Source organism: Brienomyrus brachyistius, chromosome 17, assembly GCF_023856365.1.
Source record: "Brienomyrus brachyistius isolate T26 chromosome 17, BBRACH_0.4, whole genome shotgun sequence".
Classification (NCBI taxonomy): domain Eukaryota; kingdom Metazoa; phylum Chordata; class Actinopteri; order Osteoglossiformes; family Mormyridae; genus Brienomyrus; species Brienomyrus brachyistius.
The window spans coordinates 3,921,262-3,935,275 of NC_064549.1; the positions used below are offsets into that span (position 1 = coordinate 3,921,262).

The following is a 14,014-nucleotide window of genomic DNA, read 5'->3' on the forward strand; positions in this document are numbered from 1 at the left end:
GCAAAAAACTCTCTCACTCCTAATTTATTCCATAACAACTTACTGCTCTGTGGATGCATTTCAGTGGTACGTTTAAAACCTCATTTAATAAAAATCGGAGCAACAGTTTCCATGTAACAGTGCCATGTTTGAAGATGTCAAAGTTAATTAAAAGCTTAAACGGAACTGACATGTTTATATTGTGGAACGAAAGACCAAATATATATTTTCCATGATTGGACGTCCTATAAGCGCTAAACCAAAACTGTTTGTACAGATGGGGCTACTCCAAACTTTTGGAGAGAGTGGTATTGCGAGTTGCTTTTAGGCAAACGGTCTTAGATATGTTTGGTCTGTATCGTGCAAGATGCGTATTACAGAGCTAGTCAAACTGCTAATAACAAAATGTGGCTGTCAGTCCAACACGTCTGCTTTTCTTCTTTGCCTCCTGATTCATTAAGTTACACCTGTGTCGTGTTTCTAAAAAAAGGGGGATATCGTAGTGACTTGGCTTCGTTAATTTTTATTATTCCTGCGATTGATCTTTCTGCAAAGTGAGATCTGCATGTGAACACAGATGGCTCTCCACATGCGTCTAATTTTGAGGTTTTAATGCCAGTTTGACAGCATGTTATTGAGAATATTTGTGCGTTTTTCCTAAAAGTTTTCTCTGGAGTATGTTGGAGAATTTAAAGGGATGCAAAGAGTTTAAAGCTGCGTTTTCGAGAAACCCTCCCCCGGGCACGTTCTAAGCAATAGATTCCCTTTTGCATCGGCACAGAAAATCTCTGTGCTTTTAAAATTAAATTATTTTTTTAATCTGTAAATTTGCTTTATTGCATCGGATTAGAGTTTGGATTCTTCAAACGGAGGCAATGAAAACGCAGTACCAGAGCCAAATAGTAAGTGAGTCAAATGGGAAAGAATTAAATGAAATGCATCGCAGATAGGAATCGTATGATCTGGATTATGTTAAATCATCTGTGATGTCCCTAGATCTGGGAAACTGTAATTTAATCCATATAACGGAGAGGCGTCTTTTTCCTGTACTCGCACACAAATGTGAGTTTTCAATTTGCGTTTGTTGCACAACAAAGTTGCACGAAAAAGTTAATTTTTGTCACTGAACTGCCTCTCTTTACGACCCCCCCCCCCCTCTTACTTAGCGATGGAACATTTAATAATCTCAAACTACCGTACATCTTTGGGTGGATGATTTGTTTGGCTTTCGACAGGATGAATCAGTAAGTTACTTTCTCCATTGTGACTGAATCAGTCTGCACGATATTAGATGCGATCATTTTTGTTGGCCTGGTTATGTCTGAAATTGGATTGTTTTCACGATATTTAGCTCTTGGTCACATATCTCTGTGCCTGGTGCCACAAGGATGAAAGGGTAAGGGTGGGGTTGAGCGGTGACATGACTACTGGATCCCCGACGCACTGCTAAGTATCTGCGGGAAAGCCACTGGGGCTCTGGCCACTGTCCGTGGACTTTTTTCACGGGTGAATCCTATGCAGATTTGTTACCGTGTCCAGGGAATCATCCCTGTTCCACAACGGTGTGGTGGTAGACTGTTCACACGCCTGCTAATTAGCTGGAGCCGTGTTTATTAATCATGTAATGAACGTTCCGGGGCCAAAGCGCCCACAGCACCAGATTTACTCATTTAATCAAGTCTCACCGCACGCGACCTGCGGCTGCTGAACTTTACGTGTCAGCTGGCGCTGTGTTAAATGAAGATAATCAAAGTGCTGTGAAACCATGTCCCACGTTGGGACGAATTAAGATTTAAAAAAAAACTGCTGGAGGTTGTAGCAAGTTTTAAAGAAAGATCAGCTCTTGTAAGAAAATGATGTAAAATATAATGATTTTGAACAATTACAAATTATATTTCTTACAGTATTAGTATCTATAAAAGATTATTAATAGATACTGCATGTCAGATGTTCATTTTCAATATTAGATGTTTAAATGCGAGTTATTTTTCAAGGAGGTATTTTCTGTGAGATAGTGTTTGAAAATGCCACATGCTATTTTCAAATTTGAATTAGTTTTGTAGGTGTTACTGACAGCATGTTTATAAACCTGTAAAGAATATCATTCTTCATTGCAGCACTTTTGAATGTTGACATTTAGCTGAACATGTTGAGGTCGCAGCCAAGTCTCCGCATTGCAGAGAGCAGCAAGGAGGCGCACGGCTCAGCTTTCAATTAAACTGGTAAACAGGCTTATTTTGGTTTTAACGACTTTGTTTGCTTCTTATGGAGCCGTCTCTGAGAGTTAAACGTCGCTTCTTATCCTTCGCTTGTGTGTACATAGCTTTTCCAAAGCACAGTTGTATCTTATACTGAGGGATGCATACATGCACTTAATTGAAACCTGTCATTTCTCTCTGTTTTTAAAGCTGCGTTCACTATAGCTTTTGCAGACGTGCAGCACGGAGCCACACACCTCTGCTGCTATAAGGGAATGATTGCAGCCCCACTGTGTCTGTATGAGTTTATTTTGGCTTTCAGGTTTGGTTTCAGATTTTGGTTTCCAGTAGTTTGGTGAATTGGTGCCGTAAGCAAAGGCTTAAACTTGACTGGTGTCCCCCCCCCCCCCCCCAGTGACCCTGTACTAAATGCTGTTGGTATGAAATGCATTTTGATTGTCATGTAACACCAAGTGCGGATAAAGGGAAAACATTGAATTTAATGGCCCTTTAAACTGTTTGAACTGTTAGCCAGATTCTGTGCCCTTGGGAATTCCACTGGGTCTCTGCCCTTTGGATCTCAGCATCCGGCCCAGTGCCCTCGGGATCTCAGCATCTTGTCTTGTGCCCTCGGGATCTCAGCCTCCTACATGGTGCCCTCAGGTTCTCAGCCTCTGGCCCAGTGCCCTCGAGTTCTCAGCCTCCGGCCCAGTGCCCTCGGGTTCTCAGCCTCCGGCCCAGTGCCCTTTGGATCTCAGCCTCCGGCCCAGTGCCCTCGGGTTCTCAGCCTCCGGCCCAGTGCCCTTTGGATCTCAGCCTCCGGCCCAGTGCCCTCGGGTTCTCAGCCTCCGGCCCAGTGCCCTCGGGTTCTCAGCCTCTGGCCCAGTGCCCTCGGGTTCTCAGCCTCCGGCCCAGTGCCCTCGGGTTCTCAGCCTCCTACATGGTGACCTCGGGTTCTCAGCCTCCGGCCCAGTGCCCTCGGGTTCTCAGCCTCCTACATGGTGACCTCGGGTTCTCAGTCTCCGGCCCAGTGCCCTCGGGTTCTCAGCCTCCGGCCCAGTGCCCTCGGGTTCTCAGCCTCCGGCCCAGTGCCCTCGGGTTCTCAGCCTCCGGCCCAGTGCCCTCGGGTTCTCAGCTCCGGCCCAGTGCCCTCGGGTTCTCAGTCTCCGGCCCAGTGCCCTCGGGTTCTCAGCCTCCTACATGGTGACCTCGGGTTCTCAGCCTCCGGCCCAGTGCCCTCGGGTTCTCAGCCTCCTACATGGTGACCTCGGGTTCTCAGCCTCCGGCCCAGTGCCCTCGGGTTCTCAGCCTCCGGCCCAGTCCCCTCGGGTTCTCAGCCTCCTACATGGTGCCCTCGGGTTCTCAGCCTCCGGCCCAGTGCCCTCTATTCTGTATTTTAAGTGATTCTGTCCAAGCACAATGTGAGGGTTATTCCAGGAAAGGAATTTGGAGTGTCCCGTCTTATCAGTCTGCTGTACTAAGGGGCAGAATGCACCCAGGACCCCAGAATCTTCTGTTCGTCACCAGATTCGGCTTGCAGATGAATCTGGGAACAGGGCGTTCACCTCTGTCCCGGAGTATAAATAGTTCTTGAGATTACATAAATTAAAGACGTAGAGCCACAGTTTGTGTTGGATCCTTTGCCTTTTTATTGTCATATTATTATCTGTGTTTGGGGGCTGCCTTTCATATAATTAGAATATTGTTGTAAATTTTGATTTGGTTTCATTTAATAAAGAGCCTGGTGCTGCATTGTAAAGTATGACTTAATCAGAGAGTGCTCCCCCTGCAGGGGCACTTCCATAAGTTCATCCATTTGTGAGGCCCTCTGTCCGCTCACAGTGGGATCTGACCAATGAGGTCTTTTGTTAAAAGATTGTCCATATATTTGGGTTGAAAAGTGCTTATCTGAACTGGCCAAGAGCAACAGCTACAGTGTCCTAGTGACTGGTGAAGCACTGGGGGTCCTGGACAGCGGCGGAGGAGGCCTGTTCAGGGAGGGCTTGTGCTCTGGCTGCAGTAAAAAAAACAGAAGACCACACAGCAGCACATTGCCAGGCTGAATGCAGTGTGTCACCATGGCAACCAGATTAACCCCGGCCGATTCGGGGTCAGAGAGAGGGCCCCGGGTGGCCACTCTCTGGCGAGGTCATCCATCGGGCCACATATCGGGGGTGTGGCTGCCGGTTGCTGGGGTGAAGCAGGGCATCTTTGAGGGGTCTGGAGGTGGCCAAGGTGATGGAGCTGGGGCCGGGTGAGAATGAGGGGGGGCAGGGGCTGGGGGTGTGCGGGGCTACGTAGCTGGGTGGTAGGGGAAAATGTGAGGGGGGTGGCAGCCTGGGTAACGGAGCAGGGGTGTGTGTGTGAGGTGGGGCAGGGGGAGAACATGGGGGGGCGGGGTGACGTAGGCGGGGCCGAGTGAGAACATGGGGGGGCGGGGTGACATAGGCGGGGCCGGGTGAGAACATGGGAGGGGGGCGGGGTGACGTAGGCGGGGCCGAGTGAGAACATGGGGGGGCGGGGGTGACGTAGGCTGGCCGGGTGAGAACATGGGAGGGGGGCGGGGTGACGTAGGCTGGCCGGGTGAGAACATGGGAGGGGGGCGGGGTGACGTAGGCGGGCTGGGTGAGAACATGGGGGGGCGGGGTGACGTAGGCGGGGCCGGGTGAGAATATGGGGGGGCGGGGTGACGTAGGCGGGCCGGGTGAGAACATGGGGGGGCGGGGTGACGTAGGCGGGCCGGGTGAGAACATGGGGGGGCGGGGTGACGTAGGCGGGCCGGGTGAGAACATGGGAGGGGGGCGGGGTGACGTAGGCTGGCCGGGTGAGAACATGGGAGGGGGGCGGGGTGACGTAGGCGGGCCGGGTGAGAACATGGGGGGGCGGGGTGACGTAGGCGGGCCGGGTGAGAACATGGGAGGGGGGCGGGGTGACGTAGGCGGGCCGGGTGAGAACATGGGAGGGGGGCGGGGTGACGTAGGCGGGCTGGGTGAGAACATGGGGGGGCGGGGTGACGTAGGCGGGCCGGGTGAGAATATGGGGGGGGCGGGGTGACGTAGGCGGGCCGGGTGAGAATATGGGGGGGGCGGGGTGACGTAGGCGGGGCTGGGTGAGAATATGGGGGGGCCCTTGACTGTGGGACTCTATATTCCCCCCCATTTCTTACGAAGAAGATTATAATGGAGTGGAATTATGTGCGTGTCAGCATAGATCCCTCAGTGCCTCGTGTGTTTAGAGAAAAGGCCACACCCCCCTCCCCCCAAAAGCAGATGTGCTTTACTACTTTTGTGGAAATGGCATCTAAAACGGTCTCTGTAGCCCATTCTCCAATGTGCTGAGCCCTGCTGCTCAGATTGCTGATACTCGAGATTGCAGACGGTTTTAATCTGGGGAAGCAACAAGAAAAACACAGTTACAACCGCAGAAGCCATGAAAATAAAACCACATAATATCAAAACAGTGTCACACTTCACACAATTCAACTCTCTGGGTTGGTGTCAGTGGCAAATGAGCCCTTTCTGATGTTTTTTTCCAGCCTTACATGACACAGGCCAGAGTGCCAGGCCTCGCTGCTCGGAGACAGAGGGTCTTTACGAGCCCATGCTGAACGTCTGCCCGCAGCTGGTAGTCGCTTCCTCGTTCATTAAACACCTTTGTACTGAACACTTGCTTTTCCTTTTTCATTTTGAGCACAACATCCTCGACAGAAACCCAGCAATCTTAATAATCGATTTAGCTTGAAATTTAAAGTTGTTAAATATTCCTGTGGTCATATTTCAGTATATCGTAATGTATATGTATGGGTATATATGTGCCATATCATAGCGCATATGAGTGTCATCATGTCGGTGGGGATACTGCCAGGTCTCTCTCCTCTCTTCCCTTCAATAACAGACACGCTGACTGATGCTGTCTCTTCTCGCTTCACTCCCAGGCTTCTGGAAATGCAAATGAGTGTCATTATGCACCGGCTGCTTTTCTGCAAAGGGCCTTGTTACATCTTCACAGACACTCGACACCTGTACCATGACTCTTCTGGAGTCTTGTGGGGGGGGGGGGGGGACTTAATGACTTGGGGAGAGCAGTAAGGCAGGCATGCAGCTCAGTGAGGCGCTGCTAAGTGCTCTTTTTACCAGTGATCATATTCATATTCTGCCACTTTTCTCCAGGTGTTTTGAAATCTGTCCTTGTGCCTGTATTCTGGAAAACAAGTACGTATTATATGTGTTTAGTGTATAACATGGTTCTGTTACCCTGTGTACCGGATACATCTTGTGCATCCTAAGCGGCATTTTCTATTACTCTAGCTTGGTATAATATATATCTTGCACATTTCTCAATAGTGCGGCAAAGGTTGTTAGTTTTTTTTTAATTTTATGGAACTACGCAAGCGGTTTCTGGCAAACTGGCAAGACGGACCTTGGGAGAAACACAGGCACCAGATGGCGGTGTTGACTGTTCCACAGTTCATAAAGGTACACGTGTAGACAGCATAAGTTGAATTAATTTCATATGCCACCACAAGGTGGCACTGTATACTGTCAGATCAATAGAAGCGTTGCGTAGCATCATTGAGTCGTACAAGCCAGTGCGCTCCGCAGTGCCAATAGTTGGGCTTTTGAAGTTAAAGAAGAAACTCGGATTAGATGAAAAGTTGCAAGTTTCTAATCTGTGTTTGTTAGTTGTGCCAATATTAGGATAATGAAAAGTACCGTTTGAGAAGGACCGTTTGGTCTATATTCTTGCCATTTACATAAAACGCACCTTTATTACGAGCTTTGCTCTACTGGTATATTGCATTAAAATAATGTGCTCATGTTTTATGGGTATTTTTGTCAATGTAATGTAAACTCGAGACCTCTTACTGTAATTTATACTTTGCGTTATCTGAGTGCCGCTAGATGGCACTTCAAGCTTATCTGTTACTGATCAATCACTTTGCTTTTTTTTTCATTTGAAGATGCTCACCAGGTAAATATTTCAGTACGTTTATGTGGATTTTTTCAATGTACACATATTTTAAATGGCTTCGTGTGAGCAGCTGGTGAAGTAGTGGTTAAGATTGTTATGTTTTGGTCATGCAATTTCTCTGCACAAAATGGTTGATATGATTGTTAAAATGTTTATGTTGTCAAAGTTAACAGTGGGTTAAAACTTAGTTAATATATGGATGTTACACTAATAATGTACTAGTGAAATATAGGGGATATTTTTGCCACAAAAGTCACAAATGAGCATCTTGAGGCTCATCTTCAATATGTTGTTGTAAACGTTTTTGGTATGGAAAAATCTGCAGAGATATCAACATAAAACAATAAGGCATAAAATTCAGAAATGGATTCTGTTTTGAAGTTTGTTATCTTGTAACCTGAATCTTCACCAAAACTGCAATACAATCATGAGAAAAGCTGATTTATATGTGGTGATATTGGGTTCAGTGCATGCCTTCAGCCCGGGGCTGGTATTTCACTTATAACAGTGGGTATTGCATTGAGATGGTGCTTGATGCTGTGTTTTGAGTCACTAGTTTGTGGCACAATGTTTTGTATACTAAGCTGGATACTAAGAATGTACCCAATACAGAACTGGTGAACTTCATTTGTAGATTGGTGCTATCAGGAAGGAACAAAGCTTTTAAACTGACAGGCAGAGTCTTGCCATGGCCAGAGTCAGGACTCAGTCAGAAATACTGAATGTGTATTGTAAATAAGATCCTACTCCAGCTCCATCAACAAGATGGAGAGGCTAATCACCGGCGACGTTTGATCAGCAGGGTGGAGATGCTGATCACCGGCGACGTTTGATCAGCAGGGTGGAGAGGCTGATCACCGGCAACGTTTGATTAGTAGGATGGAGAGGCTGATCACTGGCGATGTCTGATCAGTAGAGTGGAGATGCTGATCACCGGCGATGTCTGATCAGTAGAGTGGAGATGCTGATAACTGGCGACGTCTGATCAGCAGGGTGGAGAGGCTGATCACTGGCGATGTTTGATTAGTAGAGTGGAGATGCTGATAACTGGCGACGTCTGATCAGCAGGGTGGAGAGGCTGATCACCTGCAATGTTTGATTAGTAGGATGGAGAGGCTGATCACCGGCGACGTTTGATCAGCAGGGTGGAGAGGCTGATCACCGGCGACGTTTGATTAGTAGGATGGAGAGGCTGATCACTGGCGATGTTTGATTAGTAGGATGGAGAGGCTGATCACCGGCGATGTTTGATCAGCAGGGTGGAGAGGCTGATCACCGGCGACGTTTGATTAGTAGGATGGAGAGGCTGATCACTGGCGATGTCTGATCAGTAGAGTGGAGATGCTGATCACCGGCGATGTCTGATCAGTAGAGTGGAGATGCTGATAACTGGCGACGTCTGATCAGCAGGGTGGAGAGGCTGATCACCTGCAATGTTTGATCAGCAGGGTAGTCTGCTACAGCAAGAGGAAAATCATGGTCACAGATAAATGATGTCTGGGAAGGAAGAGAGCATTGTCTGTTCTTTGTTTTATGCTAATTCTGACTGCAGAGCAGCCATCTTGCTCTGTGCACATTGAGGAATGTAATGCGTTAATTCATAGGTAACTAATTTCTGATAAAATATCCATAGAAACCTACTGATGATGGCTACGATTAGACAGCGCACTTATGTTGTCAGGCTGCCCTGAGCAGAGGGCTTGAGAAGATCCCTTCAGAAGGGGAAGGAGTTTGGCAAAAGCCTGGTTGCAGTGGCCATTTCCTCCAGTGACAAGGCCATTTCCTCCAGTGACAAGGCCATTTCCCATTTCCTGTTTCCAGTCCCTTATTCATTGTTGGCCTATTCTTCAGCCATAGTGACTCAGGGTGGGCATTCGCTGGCCAGGGAACCTGCCTGTGTGATGGATGGGTGGGGCACCTCGCACACTGCCCATTGTTAGATATTTTTAAAGTAGTTAAGAATACCCGATTACTGGAAACACTGGATTTAACAATGGTGAGAAACCATGCTGGTGTCTATAAGAACAAAGTGATATGTGTATCACTGTGGTACAACAAGGACTGTCTCTAAGCTGTCCAGTACACTTCACACAAACACAAGGCATCTTGGCAGGCAGAGGAGAGCTCTGTTAATCATCATCTGTCTACGATGCCCTTTGGTGGCCGAGAATCTCCACGGTCTGGTCCTACCTGTTAGTTCAGTTACACACAGTGGGCAGCAGTCAGCTTATGACTTTTAAGTTCTGTGGGCCTTAGAGCTGGTGAAGATGTACCAACGCAAGGGTCTTGCAAAGTTTCTAGATCTTTTGGCCCAAATCTCTTTCGCAGGATCAAAGAGAATTCTGCCCTCACCACACACATACACAGGAGATCCCTCTAAGCCAGAGCTGTTCAAATCACAGTCCTCCAGGGCCAAGCCAAGCCTTCCTTTACCCATAAGCCGGGAGTGAAGCCTCTGTGGCCTAACAGAATCATTAATAATTATTAAACTACCCGGGTGAAATGAAAACATGGCCTGGATTTGGAATCGAGATCCAGACTTGGACCTCTGCTAAAGGTTGATTCCTTATAGCTGAATGGGGAAGAGGATGCAACAAGGTCCTGAGAGGTCAGGCAAGCTTGGGCTTCATGGGGTGGAGGCTCTTGGATTATGGGGAAGTCCACAGTTCCCAATAAGGGAATGAATTCCTGTACTGGGCTTTTTGAATATCAGGTATACATTTGAATTTACCTTAATTGTGTGTTTAATTATATTTTTTAATGTTAATGGTATCTGTGCAATTTTGGAGGATGAGCTTTTATCAGAAGCACTGGAAGGTGCTTTATTTTTAAAGGCTTCTTTAAGGAGGAGTGGAGAATTAGAAGCCTGCAGGCATTTATAGCATGGCTGTCACTACTGTTTACAAGCTGGGAAACCGTTACAATGTAAATGTGTTAATGTGTTACTTTGATGACTGAGGCAGAATAGTAGCACTCTCATATGATCTTGTCATTGTATATAATCCTATGACGAGCCTGTGCTCTGCTTCAATAGCTTCGGCCTACATATGAATGTCACACAGTGATAATACAGAATTAGTCATGCTGGTCCCTCTCTGTGCAGGAGCACAATTTCTCATTTTTTGATTAGAATGTCGGCAGATGATCTTGCTCCTTGGAGGAGAAAGTTGAGGGCAAGGTTTCCCTGCTCATATCATGTGCCAGTAGAAAGATGCACCTCAACTGTCTCCTTAAATCACTCTGACCCTTTCCAGGTTTTACAGTGGATGTGAGGCCTTTCTCTTATGGGGTTTCCAGGCTCACAAATCAAACCAGACTGATAATCCCCCTGTTGTGAAAGTGAAGCAGGAGTCATAGAGTGAATGTTGGCTCAGGATGGTCCAGCTTTTCACTGGATGTTGCTGAGAAAGCAGTGGGCTTCTGGAACAAGCCAGACAAAAATGCATCATACATCCTGTGATCAGAACACACACTGTGAATTTGTATGGAGGAGATGCTGGAGGCCAGTAATGTAGAACTTCAGAAATAGACTTTGAGAGGGTTCTGGGTTTGGTGACCTGACCCCTGTTGTGTCTGTGAAATGGAAACCATTGTGTTCATTGTGACTGTCGTCATGCTGTTGGGGGATACTGCCAGGAACGATGGGGCCATGCGCGCCTGTCTCTGGGGACCGGTCATCATGCAGTTGGGGGATACTGCCAGGAACGGCGGGGCCGTGTGCGCCTGTCTCTGGGGACCGGTCATCATGCCGTTGGGGGATACTGCCAGGAACGGCGGGGCCGTGCGCGCCTGTCTCTGGGGACCGGTCATCATGCTGTTGGGGGATACTGCCAGGAACGGCGGGGCCGTGTGCGCCTGTCTCTGGGGACCGGTCATCATGCAGTTGGGGGATACTGCCAGGAACGGCGGGGCCGTGTGCGCCTGTCTCTGGGGACCGGTCATCATGCCGTTGGGGGATACTGCCAGGAACGGCGGGGCCGTGCGCACCTGTCTCTGGGGACCGGTCGTCATGTCGTTGGGGGATACTTCCAGGAACGGCGGGGCCCTGTGCGCCTGTCTCTGGGGACCGGTCATCATGCTGTTGGGGGATACTGCCAGGAACGGCGGGGCCGTGCGCGCCTGTCTCCGGGGACCGGTCATCATGCCGTTGGGGGATACTGCCAGGAACGGCGGGGCCGTGCGCGCCTGTCTCCGGGGACCGGTCGTCATGTCGTTGGGGGATACTTCCAGGAACGGCGGGGCCCTGTGCGCCTGTCTCTGGGGACCGGTCATCATGCTGTTGGGGGATACTGCCAGGAACGGCGGGGCCGTGTGCGCCTGTCTCTGGGGACCGGTCATCATGTCGTTGGGGGATACTGCCAGGAACGGCGGGGCCGTGTGCGCCTGTCTCTGGGGACCGGTCATCATGTCGTTGGGGGATACTGCCAGGAACGGCGGGGCCGTGTGCGCCTGTCTCCGGGGACCGGTCATCATGCCGTTGGGGGATACTGCCAGGAACGGCGGGGCCGTGTGCGCCTGTCTCTGGGGACCGGTCATCATGTCGTTGGGGGATACTGCCAGGAATGGCGGGGCCCTGTGCGCCTGTCTCCGGGGACCAGTCATCATGCCGTTGGGGGATACTTCCAGGAACGGCGGGGCCCTGTGCGCCTGTCTCTGGGGACCGGTCATCATGCCGTTGGGGGATACTTCCAGGAATGGCGGGGCCCTGTGCGCCTGTCTCTGGGGACCGGTCATCATGCTGTTGGGGGATACTGCCAGGAACGGCGGGGCCGTGCGCGCCTGTCTCCAGGGACCAGTCATCATGCTGTTGGGGGATACTTCCAGGAACGGCGGGGCCGTGCGCGCCTGTCTCTGGGGACCAGTCATCATGCCGTTGGGGGATACTTCCAGGAACGGCGGGGCCGTGCGCGCCTGTCTCTGGGGACCAGTCATCATGCCGTTGGGGGATACTTCCAGGAACGGTGGGGCCGTGCGCGCCTGTCTCTGGGGACCAGTCATCATGCCGTTGGGGGATACTGCCAGGAACGGCGGGGCCGTGCGCGCCTGTCTCTGGGGACCGGTCATCATGCCGTTGGGGGATACTTCCAGGAACGGCGGGGCCGTGCGCGCCTGTCTCTGGGGACCGGTCATCATGCCGTTGGGGGATACTTCCAGGAACGGCGGGGCCGTGCGCGCCTGTCTCTGGGGACCGGTCATCATGCCGTTGGGGGATACTTCCAGGAACGGCGGGGCCGTGCGCGCCTGTCTCTGGGGACCGGTCATCATGCCGTTGGGGGATACTTCCAGGAACGGCGGGGCCGTGCGCGCCTGTCTCTGGGGACCGGTCATCATGCCGTTGGGGGATACTTCCAGGAACGGCGGGGCCGTGCGCGCCTGTCTCTGGGGACCGGTCATCATGCCGTTGGGGGATACTGCCAGGAACGATGGGGCCGTGCGCGCCTGTCTCTGGGGACCGGTCATCATGCCGTTGGGGGATACTGCCAGGAACGACGGGGCCGTGCGCGCCTGTCTCTGGGGACCGGTCATCATGCCGTTGGGGGATACTTCCAGGAACGGCGGGGCCGTGCGCGCCTGTCTCTAGGGACCGGTCATCATGCCGTTGGGGGATACTGCCAGGAACGACGGGGCCGTGCGCGCCTGTCTCTGGGGACCAGTCATCATGCCGTTGGGGGATACTTCCAGGAACGGCGGGGCCGTGCGCGCCTGTATTTGGGGACCGGTCATCATGCCGTTGGGGGATAATTCCAGGAACAGCGGGGGCCATGTGCACCCATCTCCTGAAGCCGGAAGCTTCTCCCACCATATAGTCAGATGGTAAAGCATATTATTTATTGAAGGCTGCTATTAGTGTATACTTATTTACAAGCCCCATGTAAAAAATTGCTTATAGAGAGTGCTGGAATGAAAGGACTCAGTCAGCCTCTTTGTTTATCCCCATGTTTGGCTGTATGTCAGCAGAGCTTTTAAATTGATCTTCCTGTGTTTAGTCAGAACCATAATTAAACAAAAGTGAATAGGACAGACAGAACTGCATGAAATATAAACAATCCGGCTGTATATTATCAGTCAGTGCAGGCAGCACACTGGCTACATGCAATCAACTTTGAAGTTATCTGCTTATTTTCCTCCCAGGCTACTGTTCTAGTGATAGGAAGGAACATGGTCCCCTTCACTTTCTGCTCTCCCGAGTGGGTTTGAGAATGACCCAAGCCAGGCCAGTTAGACAGTCAAATGCTACTCCGTCGTGTTCTGCTCCCCTCACTTGAAAACTGCTTTAACACAAGCTGTGCTTTTGCTAAACAAATCAGACCCTCTCTTGTGCTGTTACGAGCTCACTGACACAAGGAGGCAGTGGGAAAGTTCAGGAAAGGTGCCTAGAACTTCAGCCATGGACATGGTGGTCAAAGTCTTTCATTATTTTTATATGTAAGTCATATAAATACCCACTTTAGTGGGTGTAAAAAAGCAGGTATTGGCACAGAAAAGCAGAGGTCACTGACTTGCAACTCGACTCAGACTCAAGTCACAAATTTGATGATTTGTGACTTGACTTGGCAAGACTGATGAAAAGACTTGGACTCTAAGGGCAAATGACTCGAGACTTGGACCCGACGTGGACTCTGTGACTCAAAATTTGGACCCGACTTGGACCCTATGACTCGAGACAGAGTGAAGACTCCCTTTTCTACCTATCTCTGCCTATTAAGTACTTATTACAACTTACCTACAACTTACTGTGGTAGGCTTTAGCAAATTTTAATCACTAAAGGTAAAAAAGATGGCATAGGTAGTTGCATGACTCACAACTCGACTTGAACTTGAGTCACACATATGATGACTCGACAACAAAAATTATGTAAAGACTT

The 14,014-nt window shown here is 50.0% G+C and overlaps 1 protein-coding gene across 1 annotated transcript; it reads right to left on the reverse strand.

Annotated features, from left to right (window-relative positions):
* Positions 1–4,288: 4,288 nt before the first annotated feature.
* Positions 4,289–12,872, reverse strand: LOC125711999 (uncharacterized). Its single transcript, XM_048981572.1, has 5 exons — positions 12,825–12,872; positions 10,779–12,725; positions 4,890–5,162; positions 4,665–4,798; positions 4,289–4,478 (listed from the first exon to the last, which is right to left on the reverse strand). Exons 1-5 carry the CDS (start codon positions 12,870–12,872, stop codon positions 4,289–4,291), a joined length of 2,592 nt encoding a protein of 863 aa, XP_048837529.1.
* Positions 12,873–14,014: the final 1,142 nt, after the last annotated feature.

Excerpts from the sequence above, each read along its gene's own strand:
- LOC125711999 (XM_048981572.1), bottom strand. The coding sequence starts at position 12,872 with ATGACCGGTCCCCAAATACAGGCGCGCACGGCCCCGCCGTTCCTGGAA. Across the intron at positions 4,799-4,889 it reads ACGTCACCCCGCCCCCCCAT|CCCGCCTACGTCACCCCGCC; the intron begins GTTCTCACCCGG and ends GTTCTCACCCAG. Across the intron at positions 4,479-4,664 it reads TCTCACTCGGCCCCGCCTAC|CTACGTAGCCCCGCACACCC; the intron begins GTCACCCCGCCC and ends CCTACCACCCAG.